At 42.1% G+C, this 24,259-nt stretch overlaps 1 protein-coding gene across 2 annotated transcripts; it reads left to right on the top strand.

Annotated features, from left to right (window-relative positions):
• The first annotated feature begins 4,467 nt into the window (after positions 1-4,467).
• On the top strand, positions 4,468-21,206 carry LOC117515883 (B-cadherin-like). Of its 2 annotated transcripts, XM_034176655.1 has the most exons (15): positions 4,468-5,008; positions 5,165-5,239; positions 7,890-8,009; positions 8,087-8,242; positions 8,357-8,498; positions 13,854-14,026; positions 14,109-14,237; positions 14,329-14,514; positions 14,614-14,858; positions 14,948-15,090; positions 15,283-15,507; positions 17,942-18,166; positions 18,251-18,378; positions 18,619-18,762; positions 20,281-21,206. In XM_034176655.1, the coding sequence occupies exons 1-15, from the start codon at positions 4,958-4,960 to the stop codon at positions 20,530-20,532; spliced, it is 2,394 nt and encodes a 797-aa protein (XP_034032546.1). In that variant the 5' UTR covers positions 4,468-4,957; the 3' UTR covers positions 20,533-21,206. The 2 variants fall into 2 exon arrangements, with proteins under 2 accessions (XP_034032546.1, XP_034032545.1); XM_034176654.1 differs by having other exon boundaries at positions 14,329-14,858.
• The last annotated feature ends 3,053 nt before the right edge of the window (positions 21,207-24,259 follow it).

Raw genomic sequence — 24,259 nt, 5'->3', positions numbered from 1 at the left:
CCTGGTGATTTTTGGATATAAACTCATACTGTACATTATACTGATAAATTCATCTGTTATTTTATGCTTATTTGGATTGAGCAGATCAATATTTAAGTCACCACAAATGAACACAGTTTTTTGATTAGTTTTTGAGAACGTTTTTCCCATACAATCAATCAATCAATTTTTTTATATAGCGCCAAATCACAACAAACAGTTGCCCCAAGGCGCTTTATATTGTAAGGCAAGGCCATACAATAATTATGTAAAACCCCAACGGTCAAAACGACCCCCTGTGAGCAAGCACTTGGCTACAGTGGGAAGGAAAAACTCCCTTTTAACAGGAAGAAACCTCCAGCAGAACCAGGCTCAGGGAGGGGCAGTCTTCTGCTGGGACTGGTTGGGGCTGAGGGAGAGAACCAGGAAAAAGACATGCTGTGGAGGGGAGCAGAGATCAATCACTAATGATTAAATGCAGAGTGGTGCATACAGAGCAAAAAGAGAAAGAAACAGTGCATCATGGGAACCCCCCAGCAGTCTACGTCTATAGCAGCATAACTAAGGGATGGTTCAGGGTCACCTGATCCAGCCCTAACTATAAGCTTTAGCAAAAAGGAAAGTTTTAAGCCTAATCTTAAAAGTAGAGAGGGTGTCTGTCTCCCTGATCTGAATTGGGAGCTGGTTCCACAGGAGAGGAGCCTGAAAGCTGAAGGCTCTGCCTCCCATTCTACTCTTACAAACCCTAGGAACTACAAGTAAGCCTGCAATCTGAAAGCGAAGCGCTCTATTGGGGTGATATGGTACTACGAGGTCCCTAAGGTCCTACGAGGTCCTTCAATACAAGATCCTGGTGCTCTATATATACAGCTGACTAATACATTTTTACTTTTTTCTTCACATATTTCAATAGTTATACATTCTAATAAGTTATCAATCACAGTTGTCATATTGTCTACTATTTTATAATCCATGTTCTTATCCACATACACAGCCACTCCTCCTCCACTCTTATTCTTTCTGTTTACACAATTAAATTCATATCCATCCAGTTCAAAATCCATTCCTTTATCTTCATTGATCCATGTTTCTGATATAGCAATTATGTTAAATATTTTTTTAAACTGACTTAAATATTCTTTAATGTTGTTAAAGTTTGCATATAGACTTCTGCTGTTGAAATGGATTATTGATAATTTGTTATCCGTTCTAATGATCCGATTAAACTGTTCATCTGTATAATAGCAACAACTGTCATTGATATTTGAGAAGAAATTATTGTCCGGGTCTATATCGTGCTCCAAGTCCAGTACATTGTGGTCTGTGTATTTAAATGTTCTCAGTTCTACTTTTCCATGATCAGCAATCCTTTGAGTTATATCCTTCTTGTCTCCAGATGTAGATGATGTAGTAGATGAATAGGTTCCTCTGGTCTGTGTCATGGTGTTATGATGTGTTTGTGTCCTCATACCTTATTGGTCGTATTTGTCCAGTTCCTCGATGTTCCTGATTACCATAACCTTCGCTTGTTCTGGTGTTCCATTCAATTTGATAAATGTTTTGCAGTTGGATGTCCATGTCTGTTGAATTTTTCCCTGCTTTTTTAAGAAACGAGCTTTCCTGGCGATGTCTGCGTTTCTTTTGGTCAGATGTTCATTGATGAATATGTTTGTTCCTTTGAGTTTCCGTCCCTGTTTTAACAATGCCATTTTATGTTTTCTGTTGACAAACCTCATTATAACTGCTCGCTTGTCTCCATCCTCTCTCCTGGGCAGGGGGTGGCACGCTTCAATGTTATTACAGTCCATTTGAATACCTTTAGATTGCAGGAAGTCAGCCACCTGTTGTTCCACTGAGCTGGCCTCCTGCTCTTTGGCCTCCCCTCCGCTGTCTTCTGACACCGCCCGTGCGTAGGATCGAGGTTTAATATGAATTCCTGTAATAATAACGTCGTTCATCCTTGTGTACTGTTCCAACTCCGCAACACGGTTCTCCAGGTACACCAGACGCCGGTCTTTCTCGGCATTCTGGATCCGGAGAGCCTTCACTTCTTCCACCAGCTCCATAATGGATTTCTGCTGCATTTTAACCACAGAGATTTCCTCAGACAAAAAGTCCAGGGACTTCTTGATATCGTCTCCCTCCTCCGCCGTCAGTGCCTTCTTCGGACCCATGGTCAGATAACTCATTCATTCATTCATTCATGAATGAATGAATGAATGAATGAATGGATTTATTCGGCACACACACAAATCCGAAAGAACAGAAACATACCAATAATATGAATGATATATAAACAAGCCTGTGAGTCCGAAAGGGTGTGGGCAGAAGCAAAGCTTATCAACGCCCACCCCTGCTAGAATGAGTCCAACAATTATAACAGTCATAACAACATATACACAAATTCATAACACACTACATATCAACACAGACATACACTTCAATATTCAATTACATTTCAATTCATGTATAAGTATGTTATGTATAAAGTGCCAAATCACAGCAAACTTGGCCCAAATCACTCCATATTAACCCTGCCGACCCCCAGAGCAAGCACTAGGCAACTGTGGTGAGGAAAAACTCCCTCTTAGGAAGAAACCTCAAGCAGACCAGGCTCTAGGGGGTGACCCTCTGCTTGGGCCGTGCATATATACCTGTATACGTACATACATACACACACATTATATACATATATACACTTATACACACACATATACACACTCACATATATACCTATATACATACCCACTAACACATAAATAAATATACACTACATATATATACACATACATACATTTATACCTACACATACATATACATACTCCTACACATATACACATATATATATATACACGCACACATATACATACATACATACACACACAAGCATGTATACATATATACACACACATATACACGTACATATACATACATATTGACTGATTGATCATTTATTTTGAGTTTTACAAAATAAGCATTTCTTTGACATCTACATTTACCCACATTGGGTTGAAAAGAACAGGAGATACAAACATACACGCATACATACCCGCGCACTTAACCCGAAAAGGGGTGGGATGATGACGAACTTATTTAATCCCACCCCCAAATACCCATACGTTATTACGACTACCGAGTGTGACCAAAATTCCTTTTTTATTACTATGTAATTGATATCATATATTAGTGATGAGTATCTATAATAATAATAATAATAATAATAATGATGATAAAAACAATTCCCACTATAATAGACAGTAATAATGACAATAATTATTGTCAATCAAAATTTTTTTTTATTTCTATTATTATTATTACTACCATTTTTTTTAATTGCTATTGATATTGCTGGTGTCATTCCTTAAGCCATTTTCATATGTCAATAAATTCCCCACATTTACTCAGAAAATGACCATTTAAAAGGACTATTCTTGTGTGTGTCGATGGTAATTCTGTCTCTCTCTCTCTCTCTCTCTCTCTATATATATATATATATACACATCATACATGCGAACATACATACACAAAATACACACTTACATCACCTATACACACATGTATACACATAATACATATACATATATACAATTATGCTACATTCATTTTATTTTATTAATTTAATTACCTTAACTTTTTTATTAACTTATCATTATCATTATTATTATTTTCTTTTTTTTTTCCCCTTCCCCTCCTTCCCCATTTGTCATGTGTGTGGTGCATTAAAAGATGCAAAGTATTTTGTAAACCTGCTGCCAGAGAGGGGTCGCCCCCTGACACAGGTCCACCCTTTGCTCAGTGTCCTAGGGTCTGCATTAAAAGACAAGGTTTTGGAGTCTGCTGGCAGAAGGGGGAGACCTTTGAGCAACAGACCCCCACTTGCCGACCCTGATCTGGTGATAATGATGTAAGTGATGTAAGAGGGGGAAACAAGGAGGAAAGAAAAGGAAAAGTCTTTTTTATGTATCAATAAACTTACATATGTACATATTTATATAAATGTTCCCAAATATGATAAGATCACTTCAAGCAGTACTCAAATATGATAAGATCACTTCAAGCAGTACTTAAATATGATATCAGTTCCCAAATATGATAAGATCACTTCAAGCAGTTCCCAAATATGATAAGATCACTTCAAGCAGTTCCCAAATATGATAAGATCACTTCAAGCAGTACTTAAATATGATATCAGTTCCCAAATATGATAATATCACTTCAAGCAGTACTCAAATATGATAAGATCACTTCAAGCAGTCCTCAAGTATGAGGTGACAAAATGTACGCATCAAAAAAGAATTAGCCTCACCACAGTACGATTATGCAAGTGAAAAAGGGTGCACCAAGTTACCTCTCAAATATGTTACCTCTCAAATATGTGACTCAAAAGACAAAGATTAATCAACAGTCTTGACTGTCACAGTGTTGACTTGTGCAGTTACCAAGTGACAGTGTGAAATGATCAGTAACAACCTGGACTTGGCCATCAGAGGTGATTCCTGTTTTACTGTATGGTTGTGGGATTTGTGCACTAACCAGTGACCAAAGGCAACACAGTGTCATTTTGTACAAGTCTTCAGTATCATGCATTCAGTTGGTGGGGTGGGGGGCGTGGGGGAGGACTATGTTTTATAATAAACAGCTTTTGACATGCTCAGTGTGGACCACGTCCACCTGCATAAACACACGCCTGCATGCGTGACACCTTTAGGTCACCTTTAGCTCACAGGTTTGGTGTTGTAGCTCAACTTTGCAGCGATTAAATCAAACTACCCTGCGAACGTAACAGAAACACGTTAAGCACCTTATTAGCGAGTTCAGAGAAGAGGAAGAGTCAATAATATGGAATGAGAATCTGTGACAGTGAGACCACAAGGAAGCTGATGATAAAAGTCATGAACGTGGAATTTGTTGTTACAAAGGAGCAGTGGATCGTGTGATACTGGACAACAGATCAGCAGGGTTCTGACTGAAAGAGCTGATGGAGAACAAAAAGTTTTTGAGCCTCTTGTTTTATCTTTATCAGGTTCAGGTGAGAATTTCACAATGATGTGAACTTTTATTGTTTGGTTTGGTCTTGTTGATTGCTGAGCTCACTTATGTTAATAACCTTACACTCATAATTGCAGTGTTATGTTTTAGTTGTTGTGCTTTATGCTCCTTATTTTATTCCTTTTTTTTGCCTTAGTGTTCAGGTGGTGTGGCAACTTGTTGCTTGAACCGCACAACCAGCTGCTCTAATACTGTGAACACAAAACTTGAGGTAAGTTTGGAAGTACCAGATTTTAATAACTGATGACAATGATCCACGATAACCTCCCTTGGATATGTGCCCCCACCCCTAGAAAGCAGCCCTGCTGTGGTATATGATTTGTTTTACCCTACCCAGTCTTTGACAATGCCGGCAGACTGGAAAGCAACATTGAAGGAAGACTTCTGAAAGATGTCCACCCTAACACTGATTGTAGCCTGGTTGATTAAAAATAAATCAATAAAATTCTATGCCCATGTTGACTGTTGCTGCTATTTTAGAACAGATGCGCTTGCGGCCAACACTTGTACACTGTAGCTATGTTCTAGATGGGCATGGGTTTTCTACCACCCTGCCTACATTCAGTCCCAGACTGGACAATATCTTTCAGAAGTCATTTTCTATTGTTATGTGTCGACGCGGGTTGAGGAGCGGACCTGCGTCTGACGGAACCCAGCGCCAAAACAACCAGAAAGCGGTTCCAATAACAAAACAATTTATTTTCCCCCTTTGGTGCATAACAAAGTGTACAAACGAAACATGCGTCTGTCTGGCGGAGTGAAGGACAGCGCGCTCTCCAGCGCCCAAAAGGATCGAAGCCCGGCGCTTCTGGACCCACGTTCACCGCCAAACACCCCCCAGGTGGACACGACAAACCGACTCTGCGAAGGATAGAACAGGTGAGGTAAGTCAGCAGGTACAACTAATATCCTTCAAAGGCACACACTATCAGCAACACATTCAGGTCTGAATTTAAGCTTTATGTAAATGAGTAGCTTCTCACAACAGGTGGAGGATCATCTGTCCGCACGCCACAACAGTGAGAAGCGAGCTGCACAACTCTCATCAATATTCACATATACTGCGTAACAAAATACCAAATTACTGTTAACAATTATTCAGACAATCAAATCACCTCTGATGTGTGCTGACAGCATGTGTCCCTCACCCGTCCTCCTTCACAGGCACGATGTGTCAAACCCAGGCGCGGTCCTCAGCGTCTCACAAACGAACATCACAAGGTCGAGTTCCCGGCAATTCTGCTTGAATCACACATAGCTTAAATGCAGAACGCCATCTCATTATCTGCTTCAGCTGAAAGTCTTTAAGGTTGCACGTGAGCACCATCCACAGGTGCTGCACATTACGTTGATGAGGGTGAAGGACTCTTCTGCCAGCACCTTCTCCACAGACAATAAATCAGTTTGCATACCACCTGGAGAGCAAAGAAAAGAAAAGAACACCCAAATGTCCAGCCAAACCCCCCAACACACAACATCTATGTTGCTTTCTTGTCTATCATCCTAGTTAAAGTCTGGATAGGACAATGATAAACCTTGCAGGAGAAAACTTGACATTTGTCCACTGTAGGGACAATTTTTCAATTTTTTCATTCATATAGCACCAAATCACAACAAAGTTATCTCAAGGCACTTCACACAAGTAAGGTCTAACTTTACCAATCCCTACAGCAATCACACAGGCAGCAGTGGTAAGGAAAAATTCCCTGTGATGATTTGAGGAAGAAACCTCAAGCAGACCAGACTCAAAGGGGTGACCCTCTGCTTGGGCCATGCTACCGACACAATTGACAAAACAATTTACATAACAAATATACAGGAAATTTTGACGGTGCACAGGACGAGAGGGTTGCAGAAGGAAACACCACTCTCATCTCTGGATGGAGCCGCACCTCAAACAGAGAGCGAGAGAGAGAAAAAAACACAGTCAGGCATCAGAAAGATAACCAATACAGTATAATTTGTCAGCATTAAACAACAAGAAAAACAGAAGAAATACTAAGGTGATTGCTGGCTACTAGCCCTAAGCTTTACTAAAAAAAACCCAGGCTTTAGAACCAACAGAATTTACATAAAACAAAATTTGCATATCTTGTGCCTCTGCAGGTAGATATGTTAAAGATGGGAAGATATTTTCTATCAAACTGCCTATAGAGTCAGTCCCAGACAGAACCACATATTTTAGAACTATTTCTTAAATGTTGCTTTCCACTGTCAGTGTTGTTTCTGAACAGATATACTACGAGCACTTTGCCACGGGTTCTAGATTGGATAGTGTTTATAAAATAGGTACAGTAGCTGATATTTTTGAATGGCGGTAATAAATTATGCAACGTTTCTATAATGATTTTAAATGAAACTGCAGGAAATTAAAATGAGAAGTTTTGTGAATAATTGTATTTATTTGGCACATTCAGTTGATGTCATGTTTTACAACTGGCAAGGTTGAGATATGTCCTTTGTTCAGAGCTTGTCTGGTTACCAAGGGCTGATTAATGGTGATATCAATGTCCATTGTTCACAGTTTGTTTTTGTTTTTTTTGTTTACCTAATATCCCTATTTCTCCAAAAATATTAGTCATATCAACTTTACATTTTTGCAAAGTTCATTGACCCAAAATACATAAGCATGTCAAACGCCAAATGTCAGCTCTCCCTAGTTTCTCTGTGATCAAAGATACACGCACGCACACACGTATACATAGGCCGCTTCGCTTTTAATATTGGGACAGGATGAAATATTTGATATACTGCAGGTGACTTGCTTTGCAGAAAGGTGGTGGGGAGTTTCCTGGCTGGGAGTGGACGGAATTGTTTTGATACTATTTTTAGTCTGATCTGCTCTGTGATGATTCATATAGAACAGCTCCATCACCTGCCATGTGTCCAACACTTTGAAACGGATGAAGAGGGACTGGGTCATTCCACCAATTAGCTTCTCAGAAAATGACAAAGGTCCATACCCCAAATTCATGGTGCAGGTAAGTACAATATGTTTTCTGTGACATGTCATTAAAAGGGGATGCAATTAAATCATATGTCAATGATTTTGTTTTAGATTAAGTCAAATAATAACACAAAGGGAGCGTTAACCTACAAGCTCACCGGACCAGGAGCTGATGAGCCGACAAAGGGCCTCTTTATCATCAACAGCAGATCTGGGATGATGTATGTGACTCAGCCGCTGGACAGGGAGGAAAAAGACAAATATACTGTGAGCTGCCATACACCAAAACGCCTCTCAACTCATTTTCTAGACTTAATCTCACAAGTCTGTTACGACAAATACACACCTTTACTCTAAATACATTCGTGCTGTGTGTTCTAGCTGTGGGCTCATGCTCTGGTTAAAGGAGGCAAGGTTGAGAATCCCATGAAGCTCATTATCAAAGTCATTGACCAGAACGATAACGCTCCAGAGTTCACGCACACGTCATTCCACGGTGAAGTGAATGAAAACGCAGCTACAGGTGAGACAAAGGTTTCTTCTGGAGGATTTAACCCAAGGTTTTGAAATGTGATTTTCAAGGAAAATTGCACAGCCTGTGTATGACCCAAACAATTTAACCCTACTGTATAATCTGCCTGTCCACAACAATATGTCACATATCTGGAACTGCAGTTCATACAGTTTTAGTTTTGATGTCACGTTTCTATCGGCTTTTATGTAATTTTTTTCAGCATGGTCATGACCAAAATTGCCAAGTTCACATAGTAATCACTTCTTAAGTAAATGCTGAGGCTCAATGAAATTTTTCCACAACCTCAGCCCACAATAAATTTGATCCAACTGAACACTTTCTTTTTCCCCAGGAACTACTACTGGAAAGATCTGTTTGGACCTGTGAACCCAATGAAATCGCCCTATGCTATATCTTAGCAAACACTTGAGGCTAGAGACCAGATCCTGGACTTAAATTACTCAGCAACCCCAAAATTTTAATCAATACGAGGTCTGTTAGAAAAGTATCGGACCTTTTTATTTTTTGCAAAAACCATATGGATTTGAATCACGTGTGATTGCATCAGCCAAGCTTGAACCTTCGTGCGCATGCGTGAGTTTTTTCACGCCTGTCGGTTGCGTCATTCGCCTGTGAGCAGGCTTTGTGTGAGCAGTGGTCCACCCCTCTCGTCGGATTTTTATTGCGAATAAATGTCTGAACGATTTGGAGCTTTGCTGCATCAAATTTTTCCAGAAACTGTGAGAGACCTCCTGGTGGACACCATTCGGAAAATTCAGATGGCTTTCAGCAACAATTTTATGGGGATTACACAGATTAAGGAGTGTTACAACCAGTTTAAAGACCGCCCACAGCGGCTGAGAGCGACAGGCTGACACCCCGCTGAAACAACCAAATCATTTCCAATGTGAAGGCTTTGTTGATCCGGGACATCGTCTGACTTCCACAAAAAAAGGCAGAAGATGTGGACATCAGTACTTTTTCAGCACATTCCACTGTTACAGCAGTTTTTTTCATGGAAAGAGGAGCGGAGGGATGTGCCACCGTGCCGCTCATGGCGCGGCACAAAATCACCTCGGTGTTGGTCTTACAGGACGGCTTTCAGGTGGCTTTCAGACGGCTGTCAGTGACTTTTCAGTCGTGTGACTATCCGAGAAATTGTGCATGAGCTGGACATGCCAGAACATGTCCTGTGAGGCTTCATCACGGCGTTGCTTTGCGCCATGTGGAAATGTCCCGACGCACGGAATTCCTCCGCATGTCTGTCTCAATGTGCTGAAAAAGTGCTGATGTCCACATCTTCCGCAATTCCTGTGCTAGTCAGAGGACGTCCCGGATAAAACACAACGTCCAGTTTAGAAATGAACGGCACATTCCACTGTTACAGGAGTTTTTGTTATGGAAAGAGGAGCAACGCCATGATGAAGCCTCACAGGACATGTTCTGGCATGTCCAGCTCATGCACAATTTCTCGGACAGTCACACGACTGAAAAGCCACCGAAAACCGTCTGAGCCATCTGAAAGCCGTCCTGTGAGACCAACACGGAGGTGGTTTTGTGCCGCGCCATGAGCGGCACGGAGGCGCATCCCTCCACTCCTCTTTCCATGAAAAAAACTCCTGTAACAGTGGAATGTGCCGAAAAAGTGCTGATGTCCACGTCTCCTGCCTTTTTTTGTGGAAGTCAGACGATGTCCCGGATCAACAAAGCCTTCACGTTGGAAATGATCTGGTTGTTTCAGCGGGATGTCAGCCTGTCGATTGGTGCTCGGAGCGCACTGCGCTCTCAGCTGTTGTGGGCGGTCTTTATACCGGCTGGAGCACTCCTTAAGCTGTGTAATCCCCATAAAATCGTCGCTGAAAGCCATATGAATTTTCCAAATGGTGTCCACCTGGAGGTCTCTCACAGTTTCTGGAAAAAAATTGATGCAGCAAAGCTCCAAATCGTTCAGACATTTATTCACAATAAAAATCCGACAAGAGGGGTGGACCACTGCTCACACAAAGCCTGCTCACAGGAGAATGACGCAACCAACAGGCGTGAAAAAACTCACGCATGCGCACGAAGGTTCAAGGTTGGCTGATGCAATCACACGTGATTCAAATCCATATGGTTTTTGCAAAAAATAAAAAGGTCCGATACTTTTCTAACAGACCTCGTATATTTTATTTATTTTTCTTTTTCTGAAAATAACTGGAAAGACCAGTTTGGACTTTTGACTCCACTGACGCAGATGATACCCAGCTTTATCTATCCATGAAGCCAGAGGACACACACCAATTAGCTAAACTGCAGGATTGTCTTACAGACATAAAGACATGGATGACCTCTAATTTCCTGCTTTTAAACTCAGATAAAATTGAAGTTATTGTACTTGGCCCCACAAATCTTAGAAACATGGTGTCTAACCAGATCCTTACTCTGGATGGCATTACCCTGACCTCTAGTAATACTGTGAGAAATCTTGGAGTCATTTTTGATCAGGATATGTCATTCAAAGTGCATATTAAACAAATATGTAGGATTGCTTTTTTGCATTTACGCAATATCTCTAAAATTAGAAAGGTCTTGTCTCAGAGTGATGCTGAAAAACTAATTCATGCATTTATTTCCTCTAGGCTGGACTATTGTAATTCATTATTATCAGGTTGTCCTAAAAGTTCCCTAAAAAGCCTTCAGTTAATTCAAAATGCTGCAGCTAGAGTACTAACGGGGACTAGAAGGAGAGAGCATATCTCACCCATATTGGCCTCTCTTCATTGGCTTCCTGTTAATTCTAGAATAGAATTTAAAATTCTTCTTCTTACTTATAAGGTTTTGAATAATCAGGTCCCATCTTATCTTAGGGACCTCGTAGTACCATATCACCCCAATAGAGCGCTTCGCTCTCAGGTGTGCCTTAGACTGTCCACAATAAAAGGCCACTCTGAAAGGTGCAGTTTTATCACACAGCACAATGCCACAGATGTCGCAAGATTTGAGGGAGCGTGCAATTGGCATGGTGACAGCAGGAATGTCAACCAGAGCTGTTGCTCGTGTATTGAATGTTCATTTCTCTACCATAAGCCATCTCCAAAAGCGTTTCAGAGAATTTGGCAGTACATCCAACCAGCCTCACAACTGCAGACCACATGTAACCACACCAGCCCAGGACCTCCACATCCAGCATGTTCACCTCCAAGATCGTCTGAGACCAGCCACTCGGACAGCTGCTGAAACAATCGGTTTGCATAAGCAAAGAATTTCTGCACAAACTGTCAGAAACCGTCTCAGGGAAGCTCATCTGCATGCTCATCGTCCTCATCGGGGTCTCGACCTGTCTCCAGTTCGTCGTTGTAACCGACTTGAGTGGGCAAATGCTCACATTCGCTGGCGTTTGGCACGTTGGAGAGGTGTTCTCTTCACGGATGAATCCCGGTTCACACTGTTCAGGGCAGATGGCAGACAGCGTGTGTGGCGTTGTGTGGGTGAGCGGTTTTCTGATGTCAATGTTGTGGATCGAGTGGCCCATGGTGGCGGTGGGGTTATGGTATGGGCAGGCGTCTGTTATGGACGAAGAACACAGGTGCATTTTATTGATGGCATTTTGAATGCACAGAGATACCGTGACGAGATCCTGAGGCCCATTGTTGTGCCATACATCCAAGAACATCACCTCATGTTGCAGCAGGATGATGCATGGCCCCATGTTGCAAGGATCTGTACACAATTCTTGGAAGCTGAAAATGTCCCAGTTCTTGCATGGCCGGCATACTCACCGGACATGTCACCCATTGAGCATGTTTGGGATGCTCTGGACCGGCGTATACGACAGCGTGTAGCAGTTCCTGCCAATATCCAGCAACTTCGCACAGCCATTGAAGAGGAGTGGACCAACATTCCACAGGCCGCAATTGACAACCTGATCAACTCTGTTGTGTGGGCCGCTGAAGAGGAGGTACTGCTGGCCCACCACCACCAGAGGGCGCCCTGCTTGGAGTGCGGGCTCCAGGCACCAGAGGGCGCTGCCGCCTTATGGGAGCAGCCTGGGTGACAGCTGTCACCCATCACTGGACACAGCTGTTCCACTCAGCACAGAGGTATATCAGGAGGACGGCGTCTCCACCTCAGTGCCGAGATATCGCCTTTAGACTGAGGTAACGTACTCTGCATTTATATTCTGATTAAAAGACTTGTTAAACCTTTTCAGGACTGCTGATTACTGAAAGCTAAATTGCTTGGATAAGTACTCACCTGCCTGCCATATTGTGACTAGAGGTGGAGGCGGCTTCTCCCCTCTCCGTTACTGGGTGCTGTCGCATCCACGCCTGTGTTGTTGCTCTCTCCCGCCAGCAGTACCGGATCCGACGAGCGGAGGCAGTGGCCACCTGGGACTTCGGGACTTGGCGGTTCCAGTATTTCCAGGGTTCGGTGGCAGAGGAGATCTGGGTGGTTTCGGTTCGACTGAGACGGACGTCTCCTACCTTCGAGCCTGCCCACACGACACCAGCGGATTCGACCCCAAATTGTGATTGTTGTATTCATTGTGCTCGTTTCACAATAGTAAACCTTGTTATTCACCTTCCTCCATTGTCCGTTCATTGCGCCCCCTGTTGTGGGTCCGTGTACCTACACTTTCACAACACAACTCTATGCGAAGGAGATGTGTTGCACTGCATGAGGCAAATGGTGGTCACACCAGATACTGACTGGTACCCATATATATATATATATATATATATATATATATATATATATATATATATATATACACACTCAACAAAAATATAAACGCAACACTTTTGGTATATATATATATATATATATATATATATATATATATATATATATATATATATATATATATATATATATATATATATATAATCAAATCAAATCAATTTTATTTATATAGCGCCACATCACAACAAACAGTTGCCCCAAGGCGCTTTATATTGTAAGGCAAGGCCATACAATAATTACGGAAAAACCCCAACGGTCAAAACGACTCCCTGTGAGCAAGCACTTGGAGACAGTGGGAAGGAAAAACTCCCTTTTAACAGGAAGAAACCTCCAGCAGAACCAGGCTCAGGGAGGGGCAGTCTTCTGCTGGGACTGGTTGGGGCTGAGGGAGAGAACCAGGAAAAAGATATGCTGTATGTATATATATATATATATATATATATATATATATAAGTGATAAAATGAACAGACTCCAAGCAATCCCAGTTGAAGATCTTTCAAATTATGGAAAAATAATGCAACAGGGAAATACTCTGTATTTTGGGAATTTTTAGACTGTACGACGAGTCTAAAAATCTGCTGGTAAGCCCTCCCGCAGTACAACATTTGCCTCATAATTCCTTTTTTGTTTGTATCTCCTAGGTCACTCTTTCATGAATGTAACAGCGGTGGATAAGGATGACATAGACACAAACAATGCTATAATTAGGTATCAGATATTATCACAGATGCCTCAGGTGCCTAAAGCGGACATGTTTGCCATAAACCCAGTGAGCGGGATCATCAGTGTGGAGGCAGCAGGACTGGATCGTGAAGTAATGTAATCCAGTTTTTCCTTTTAAAATACTCTTTATTTGCATCCGACATCACCATTTCTACACATCCCTTTACCTGCAGACTCACCCAGAGTACAAGCTGGTTATTGAGGCTGCTGATATGGAAGGGGCAGGGCTAAGAGACACCAGCACTGCCATTATCACAGTTACTGACAGCAATGACAATGCTCCACAATTCGCTGTGACATCCGTGAGTTTAAAACATCCAAGTTCTTCATAATGACAAGTTGAATCCAGTGTTATTGGTGCAGTAGTATCGCTGTCTAGCTCCGCCCACACAGATATCTACATCAGTCCCGGAGAATGAGGTTGGAATAGAGGTGGTGAGACTAAAGGCAACTGATGAGGATGAGTTAGGTTCTCCCAATGCCAACACCGAGTTTTCCATAATAACAGGAAACGAGTGGTCACACTTTGCCATTGTCACAGGCCCCAGTAAAATGGAGGGGATCCTCACCATCGCCAAGGTTGGGACACAGTCTTTGTTTTTCTTCAACATGCTGTGTTCATCCCACATCTCAGGTCCATTCTCTTCTCTCTCCTTCTTTGCTATCTGTCACTCCAAGGAGCTTGACTTTGAGAGTGTTTCAGTCTTCACTCTGCTGGTAGCGGTGAAGAACGAGGTTCACTTTACGAGGCCGGTGTCGACTTCTAGTGCCACAGTCAGGGTGATGGTAGAAGACAGGAATGAGTCTCCTGTGTTCAGCCCAGCTGAGATCCATGAGAGCTTGTCAGAGGATGCTTCAGTGGGAACTACTGTTGCCTACATAAGAGCCAAAGATCCTGATAAGGCCAGGAAACAGAGTGTAAGGTAACAGGCATTTATATCCTTTGTGCATATACTTGTAGATGTTTATGTGCACAGCTCTGTTTTATTCGGACTGTTCCTCTTGCTTTCAGGTACAAACTACACGGTGATGCAGCCAAGTGGCTCCATATTGATAAATCCACAGGAGTAGTCAAAGTTCAAAGCAGCATGGACAGAGAATCAGCCTTTGTCAAAGATGGAAAATACACCGTGTTTGTTTTGGCTTATGACAATGGTAAACATTGCATTGCTTTGAGCTTGTTTATCATTGTTATTGCATTCATGTTCGCATGTGCACCAAAAAAAAAAAAAAAAAAACATTTTACAGGGGAAAAACTCCATATGTGGGATATTTTGGGCCTTAGTGAAGGAATGCACTCATAGTTAAAAACTCAATGAATCATTCTGTGTCTTGTCCTGCTTTCAGATATGGTTCCAGCCACAGGAACAGGAACATTGGTGGTGACTCTACTGGATGTGAACGACAACGCTCCTCTGATTAAGCAAAGGACAGCCAGTCTATGCAGCACACAGCCACTTCCTATCCTGTTGGATATAGTGGACCTGGATGGACCTGGTCACACCGGACCATTTACTGTAGAGCTTTCAAGAGAGAACTGGATCAGCTGGACCATTCACATCAATTCAACTAGTAAGTCCCATATAGCACTATACTGAAGATGAGTGAGAAATTGTTGAACTACGTGACTCAAGAAGAAGAAATGAGTCCTCTAGATATCCAGTGGTTTAGCCCCATCTTCTAGTGTAACCCCATCATTTACTTGAACTAAGTTTGACCTAAACCCCTAACCCTAAGCTCTGTCTTGTTAAAATCTACAATGATCAATCATAGACATATTTGATCAACTTTACTCCCACTGAAATATGGTTGTAAACCTGGGTCTAAGCCCTGCTTTTGACGGAGGGCAAAGATCACAGGGGGCAGGTTTGTCTGCTCTGTTATCAAAACTTAAAGTTCATGATTTACTTTTCTTTAGTCAAACCAAAAAGAAAAGGGGGAAATCTATTATGTGCCCCCCCAACCACCATCAAAAAATGGAAATAATCACTTTATCCTTGTTTCTTTTTTTTTAGGGGGGGGGGGGGGTGTCTCAGAAGAAAAAAGGTCGGGAACCACTGCTACAACCCCTGGTAATAATTATGGAATCACCGGCCTCGGAGGATGTTCATTCAGTTGTTTAATTTTGTAGAAAAAAAGCAGATCACAGACATGACACAAAACTAAAGTCATTTCAAATGGCAACTTTCTGGCTTTAAGAAACACTATAAGAAATCAGAAAAAAAAATTGTGGCAGTCAGTAATGGTTACTTTTTTAGACCAAGCAGAGGGAAAAAAATATGGACTCACTCAATTCTGAGGAATAAATTATGGAATCACCCTGTAAATTTTCATCCCCAAAACTAACACCTGCATCATATCAGATCTGCTCGTTAGTCTGCATCTAAAAAGGAGTGATCACACCATGGAGAGCTGTTGCACCAAGTGGACTGACATGAATCATGGCTCCAACACGAGAGATGTCAATTGAAACAAAGGAGAGGATTATCAAACTCTTAAAAGAGGGTAAATCATCACGCAATGTTGCAAAAGATGTTGGTTGTTCACAGTCAGCTGTGTCTAAACTCTGGACCAAATACAAACAACATGGGAAGGTTGTTAAAGGCAAACATACTGGTAGACCAAGGAAGACATCAAAGCGTCAAGACAGAAAACTTAAAGCAATATGTCTCAAAAATCGAAAATGCACAACAAAACAAATGAGGAACGAATGGGAGGAAACTGGAGTCAACGTCTGTGACCGAACTGTAAGAAACCGCCTAAAGGAAATGGGATTTACATACAGAAAAGCTAAACGAAAGCCACCATTAACACCTAAACAGAAAAAACAAGGTTACAATGGGCTAAGGAAAAGCAATCGTGGACTGTGGATGACTGGATGAAAGTCATATTCAGTGATGAATCTCGAATCTGCATTGGGCAAGGTGATGATGCTGGAACTTTTGTTTGGTGCCGTTCCAGTGAGATTTATAAAGATGACTGCCTGAAGAGAACATATAAATTTCCACAGTCATTGATGATATGGGGCTGCATGTCAGGTAAAGGCACTGGGGAGATGGCTGTCATTACATCATCAATAAATGCACACGTTTACATTTATATTTTGGATACTTTTCTTATCCCATCAATTGAAAGGATGTTTGGGGATGATGAAATCATTTTTCAAGATGATAATGCATCTTGCCATAGAGCAAAAACTGTGAAAACATTCCTTGCAAAAAGACACATAGGGTCAATGTCATGGCCTGCAAATAGTCCGGATCTTAATCCAATTGAAAATCTTTAGTGGAAGTTGAAGAAAATGGTCCATGACAAGGCTCCAACCTGCAAAGCTGATCTGGCAACAGCAATCAGAGAAAGTTGGAGCCAGATTGATGAAGAGTACTGTTTGTCACTCATTAAGTCCATGCCTCAGAGACTGCAAGCTGTTACTGACTGCCACAATTTTTTTTCCTGATTTCTTATAGTGTTTCTTAAAGCCAGAAAGTTGCCATTTGAAATTACTTAGGTTTTGTGTCATGTCTGTGATCTGCTTTTTTCTACAAAATTAAACAACTGAATGAACATCCTCCGAGGCTGGTGATTCCATAATTTTTGCCAGGGGTTGTATATAGGGCCCATTGGTGCGTACTCCCAGATTTTGTGAGGTGGATGAGAGTCTGAGGCTTCCTCTGGACAGGGACACCATTCTGATGCAGGTTACTTTCCTAGCTGGGGATGATACCGATTTATAGCTGGGTGCACTTGGACAATGTAGATGAAGTGCCTTGTCCAGGGACACAGACAGGTATCCTGATCAGGAACTGAATCCAGGCCTTCATATTGGTGTCTTAAGTTTTTATCCCAATGAGCTACTCTACAGTTACTACTTGAGTTGCATAAGGCATAACTTCAAATGCATCACTTGAACATAGTGGAAGGGTGTGATGACACCATACCTCCACCAAAGTCCAAAAAAATGTATACAAATCCTAAAAAAAGGAAGTGCTTCTGTTATCTCTCACAGGTAATGTGATGTCCCTGTCCCCAAAGAAGGATTTGTCCCCTGGGATCTATCATGTCCTCCTGCGTATCTATGATGTACAGATGCTCCACCAGGACAGCACACTGGACGTCGAGGTGTGTCAATGTCAAGGAGCCGTCTCCACCTGCTTCATCCCACATGCAGCTTCTCAGGCAAACATTCTTCCTTTTACGAGCGGAATCCTGGGAGCTGTTTTGGTCCTTCTATGTACGTCGTCCTCATCCCCGTTTATTGTTGGTTTTGATTGAACAGTTTGTCTTTAGGCATTCTACTGTCTTCTGTTGACCACAGTGCTGCTTTTGCTGCTCCTGCTGTTCCTGAGAAAGAGGAAATCAAAGAAGGAAGCTGATCTTTTTCAAGACATAAACAGAGACAACATTTTGTGCTATGATGAACAGGGAGGAGTTGAAGAAGACCAGGTACTTTTAAGGAGGAGCTCATGTAGCGTTACTTTACATATCTAAAAACGAAAGATCGCGCCCTGAAATATTTTGATGGATGTCACTTTAATGAGACAAAGGATGTTAAACCTGTGGCAGGTGCACACATGTGAGCAAATAATCATTTCTCCTGAACATAAAACGAAAGCCGTATGGGCAGTGATTAAACATATTCCACTGGGATGTTACTGAGCGTGGTTTTTTTTTTTGTTTTTTTAGGAGTATGACCTCAGTCAGCTGCACAGAGGGTTGGATCACCTCCCTGAGATTTTGTGTACTGATGTGTTCCCTGCTGCTCAGACCCACCCATCTTACCGGCGACAGCCTCAATCCAATGAGGACATTGAAAAGTTTATTGAGGAGGTGAGTAATGTTAGAATTTGACATTAAAACCATGCTTCATAAACTTTGATACATTAGTCTTTTTCTGTAGTTCACCAGGACAACAGTTTTCGAAGTTTGTGAGTGCCAGGTCACCGCAATGACTCTGTCTCAGTTGGAGGACTGCACCATTCTAGGATTGCATTTTGTTGACTACTTGTGTTATAGTGGCGTGACAAGTCTCTCATTTGAAAGACTCCTTGGAATGTGGTTGATGAATGTAGCCTTCTTTCCCCCTATAACGAAGGATACAACAGGTGTATCCTTGTACCCCATGAGTCATTGCATGATACCCCCCAAGACAAAGTGAATGGTAAATCTAAAAAACAGAACCAAAAAAGGGACAATTTCAGGCTTCATATCGTATACGTTTGTTCAGAGTCACCACAGCAGCTCCACCAAGGAGCCACATTGGGATTTCGCACAAATTTTAGGCTGGATGCCCTTACTAACACAACTCCAAGTCTACCTCAAGAAATACACAAAGTTCCTGGTCTTCCTAACAGGCCTCCTATCCAAGTACAAACTATGACCCACCCTGTTTAGCTATTAAGGGCTGACAGGATCACGCTGACACAAAGCAGACTGGCTGCCAATTTGGGGCTTCATATGCCCAATTACAAACATGTCATCTTTAGAACTAAAGTATAAATAAGCACTAAAAAGCAATTATGAAACTATGTGTTATGCCTACTATGCCAGCTTGTGGAGTGCAGCTGTCGACATTGCTAAGTGACAGGGGGTAGGAGTGAGAAAAGCCAATAACATCATAGCAAAATGCTCTGTGGGCTAAACGTCTTATTCCAGGACAGTTGGTTTGGCTTCCATGGCCTTGACAGGCTTGATCTTCATAGGGCAGAAGGATACAGCCCATGAATCAGGGACACAGCCATTGTTTTGCACTTTTGCATATTCATTGTTTTGTTAGATGGCTTCATAGCAGGATCACTCAAACACTAAAATTTGTTGTTTGAGTGAAGCCTCAAATGGTTCAACATTCAGCTGCGCTTATTTATTTATTTGCTTGTCTGTTTATTTATATTTTATGTCCTGCCACTTTGCATCCTAAAGTAAGGATCCTTGGTTCGATTGCCCATAACACATGAAAATGTAAGGAGCCTATGAATGCAGTCCATTTACCATTTTTTGTAGTTCAATTTTTAAAAGTAAATATGGGCTTTCATTAAATTTGGTGCAAATTGTCAGCCTATCCCAGAATAAACTTTGTCAAATTTTAGAGTACAGTTTGGATCAAGAAGATAAAGACAGAAGACTTTAAAAAGAAGTTTTGAATGTTGCATGATAGGGCATTTCAGGGGTATATTAACAGATTTATAAAATATGTTGAATATGCTGGGCCTGCATTACAGTTGGTGCCACTACATTTTCTAACGTTGTGCAACAGCATGCGTTATCAGCATGTTTTAGTAGCATCTCAAGGCAATTTGCGCTGAGTGTTCCTCTAGTTGTGTACAGTACATGTTTTTGGCTCTTCCATAGAACCTGCGTGCTGCTGACAGTGACCCCACAGCGCCTCCCTATGACTGCCTGCTGGTGTTTGACTATGAAGGCTTTGGCTCTAAGGCGGGTTCGCTCAGTTCTCTTCAGTCCTCAGACTCGGATGAGAATCCCACCTATGGGAGCCTGCGTCTCTGGGGCCCTCACTTCTGCAGGCTGGCTGAGTTGTATTCAGGGGTGAAGGAGTATGAGGATGACACAGAAACACTTCCAGGAAAAAAGGAGTGGGTGTGATCAGTGCAGATGTATTTATAAAAATCTCCAAATTCATGTCCTGAGAGTCTGGTTTGATTTCTTTCTGTTAATTTTGTGCCAGCTTTAGATTTGGTCTGACCTTGAGGCTGTTTTTTTTTTTTTACTATTTTTAACCAACATGGATCTTATGGGCCTGTCACTCCTTGACAATTTAGCCAACATATGCTGATTTATGAAAAAACTGGCAAATACGCTGGCTGTGTCGAACAAGTTATGCACCTGTCACACCATGATGATTTAGCTAGCATATGCCGATGTAACTAAATCCTGCCAATACGTCATTATACGGCAGCTGACACGTTCACTAAGTTCTATGGTTGTCTGGAACATGCGAAATACGTCAATATACATTGGAGATAAGTTAAATATAAGTTGATGATGATGATGTTCATCCTTCGAATATGACCATGATGTCACAGTATCACCGTGTGCTGTGGGTGTGGAGATGGTTAATTAAGCTGAGCTTTGCTCTGAATTTTCTGCTGGAGTGTCGGCATGGAATGTCTGGCAGGGAAGAGGAGTTTGACTAGTCCTTCCAGTGTTTCTGCTGCAGTTCTTGGATGCATTGCGCTTCGAACTCTGATATACTGCTATACCTGTTCTGACCGAGGTCTGCCAGGCAGGGTGGTCTTGTGCAGCTTCTTTCCAGTAGGCGGGGGGGGTGGGGGTGGGGGGTTACATTGATTCAAGGAAGCCTTGAGGGTAACCTGGAAGCACTTCTGACCACCATAAGATCGCTTCCCTTCCTTAAGCTCCCCATAGAAGAGACGCTTTGGGAGGCCTGCCCATCGCAGCTGGGAATGCATGAGTGTGGCATGAATGCTTTTCATCTGGGTTCGCTTGAGTACCTCTGTGTACGGAACTTTGTCCTGCCATTTGATGTGTAGCAGCATTATCACGCATCTCATGTGGAAGGCGGTCAGCTGTCTGGTGTGGCGGCTGTGGACTGTCCACGTTTTACTGGCAAACAGCACAATACACCTTCAACTTGGTCTTGGACTCTGCCGAAGGCTGCACTGGCTCTGGCAATCCTGTAGGCCACCTCCTCATCAATGTTGGCAGAATGTGATACGGTGCACCCAGGTAGACAAACGTGTCTGCCACAACAAGTCTCTGTCCATTGACTGCTATGATAGGCTCTGTGTAGGGGGCTCCCGGGGGTTGCTGGTGCAGGACCTCTGTCTTCTTGGTGGAGATTGTGAGGCCAGATGCTTGATGGCTTTCACCACTTTTTTTCAGTTGAGGAGTCGGCGAGCGAGTGGTCAATGGAGACCAGCAGCAGCCTGACAGTTGCTTCCTTGTTGATTGTGGACAAGGAATGTCGTGGAAGTCTTCTGCCCAGTGCTCCAGGATCCTCTCCTTGTCTAAGATCAGTGTGTTCCCATCTGGGATTCAATGAATGTATGAGTCATACATTGGCATGGGTCAAAAATATTGTGCATGCACAAATGTATCAATGACCTCGCCGTACTATGGCATATACCAGTGTGCTTCAACGTGCTCTTAACTTATACAAAACATACCCGTAACTTACGTACACCATTGCATTGGGGTATTTTTAATACATCGACATGCGCAGACTAAATCGTCAAGGTGTGATAGGACCATTAAATAAGTGATTTAAGTGTTTTTGAATAAACAAACTTCCATTGATATCATTCTAGTCTTTTACTGTGTTGTTTCACATTCTTCAAACCAAAGCCCTTCTACAAGTGGCAGACTCTGCAAGAACGACAACTTTAACAACTTTAAACACAAATGTTATTTTAAAAGTCCAATTTGTAGCTTATTTAAATGGCTGGAAAACTGGAAAACAGAGCCACTCTGTCTGCCAACATCACACAATTAAAACAAAGTTTAGTGCGAGAATAACGACACCATATAACAGATAAGGCTGGTGAGGCCAATGCTAACAGGCTAAGCTAACCACTCTTGACATGTACTAAGCAGACAGCTGATGGTACTTAAACACTCGCAATGCGTATAAGCAACTATTAAAACAACTTTGAAGCATGTGTCAGTAAAGCAAATAGAAGACAGAAAAACTATGATCTTTGTTAAATATTTGAGGATGTCACGTCCTAGGATGTGACTCGACGTGAGAACGTCACATCAATTTGATTTGCTTTCCCCCAATATCCAATCCACACATTTTGACCAGTATCAGACATGAATCTGAACCTTCCAGATAAAAAGTCAGATTTCAGTCATCTTCCAAACAAGAGTCTTAATTGGCTTGCAGAAGCAGACCATCTTTGTTTTTTGTACCCACAATTTCATTTGACCTTGGGGGTAGAGAAGCTTGAATCTTTGACTGGACTGGGTTGCTTGACCTTGGGGGCTATTCCACAGAGTGCCGTTCCTTCCTGTTTAATCCTGAATAGCAAATCGGGGCATGTTTTGAAGCATCAGAGTAATTTCTTGATCTATGATTGTCAGTCTTGAACAAACTTGATATATGTACTAATTATCAGCATCATCAGGACCAGATCCCAATTCTCAAAATTGTCGATCGTACGCAGTAACTTCCGGGTTTTCGTAGTCTTAAGTGCTTCAATCATGGTCAACCTTCTTTAAATGGGGTAGTCGTAGTGACTACTCCATTGGGGTAAAAATCTGAAGCTGAAGATGCCCTGATGAGAGTTTGTTGTGGTTGTTGTTGAAAGTTTAAGAGCTTGATCATGTTTGGCTGAGGGTGGAAGGGTAGAGGAGGCATACCTACAGCTTGAGACCAGAGGATCCTTGGTTCAAATCCCAAGCTGACCGTAAAATCACTTAGGGCCCTTGGGCAAGGTCCTTAATCCCCTAGTTGCTCCCGTGTGTAGTGGGTGCCTTGCATGGCAGCAGCCTGACCTCGGGGTGAATGTAAGGCATTGATGTGTAATGCGCTTTGAGCGTCTGATGCAGATGGAAAAGCGCTATATAAATGCAGTCCATTTAGAGTGTGCAGATTGCAGGATGCACAGAGCACAATGAGGGATGATTTTTTAATTCAACCTTTATTTAACCAGGTTAGTCCCATTGAGATCAAGATATTTTGCAAGGGAGACCTGGGCAGAAGAACACCAATGCGTGCAATATGTGTTCAGCACATTGAAAAATATCATCATGATCAGGTTATGCTTCATCAACTGTACCCATCAAATTAGGAAAAGTCATAAAATATGAAGCAAAAAAAAGGGTGAACTATTATTTATTTAATAAACATTGAATGGGGTCAAGTTGACCCCAACGATAATAGGAGGGTTAAGCTCCTCCCCCTCAAAAAGCTATGCAACCCCCCTCCCCCTGTTTGAGTCACTGCTTCGAACATTTGTTCAAATCACATATGTAAATGGATCTGTTACAGTGCAGAATGTGTTACACATGTTTATTTATTTGTTTACTTATTTTAACATTTATGCAAAGTTACACAAAAGAAGCGAGGCAGCGTGGGTAAAGATCCCTTGTTATGTCCTGAAAATGAAACCGACCCTCTGATACCAACCCTGCCTACAAACTGACAGGCACTTCAGCAACAGCCAATGATCTCAGTGTAACACTTCCTCAGGAATGGACTTCAGCCACACACACACACACCCACACACACAGAGTGACCTTTGACACTGAGGAATTAAGCATAGGACACGGCACAGAAGTGAGAAAATGCAAAGTTCTTCTGTTTTTAAGATTGCATTGGTGTTGTTGGTATGACGTTCTGTGGGTA

Source organism: Thalassophryne amazonica, chromosome 8 (assembly GCF_902500255.1).
Source record: "Thalassophryne amazonica chromosome 8, fThaAma1.1, whole genome shotgun sequence".
NCBI classification, from domain to species: Eukaryota; Metazoa; Chordata; class Actinopteri; order Batrachoidiformes; family Batrachoididae; genus Thalassophryne; species Thalassophryne amazonica.
The sequence above is the reverse complement of the archived record's forward strand: the minus strand, read 5'-3'. Positions and strand labels throughout refer to the sequence as shown.

Bases quoted from the DNA above. Each gene is read 5' to 3' on its own strand.
- LOC117515883 (XM_034176654.1), top strand. From the start codon at position 4,958: ATGGAGAACAAAAAGTTTTTGAGCCTCTTGTTTTATCTTTATCAGGTT. The intron at 5,009-5,164 runs GTGAGAATTTCA...TTTTTGCCTTAG, and splicing joins TTTATCTTTATCAGGTTCAG to TGTTCAGGTGGTGTGGCAAC. The intron at 8,243-8,356 runs GTGAGCTGCCAT...TGTGTGTTCTAG, and splicing joins AGGAAAAAGACAAATATACT to CTGTGGGCTCATGCTCTGGT.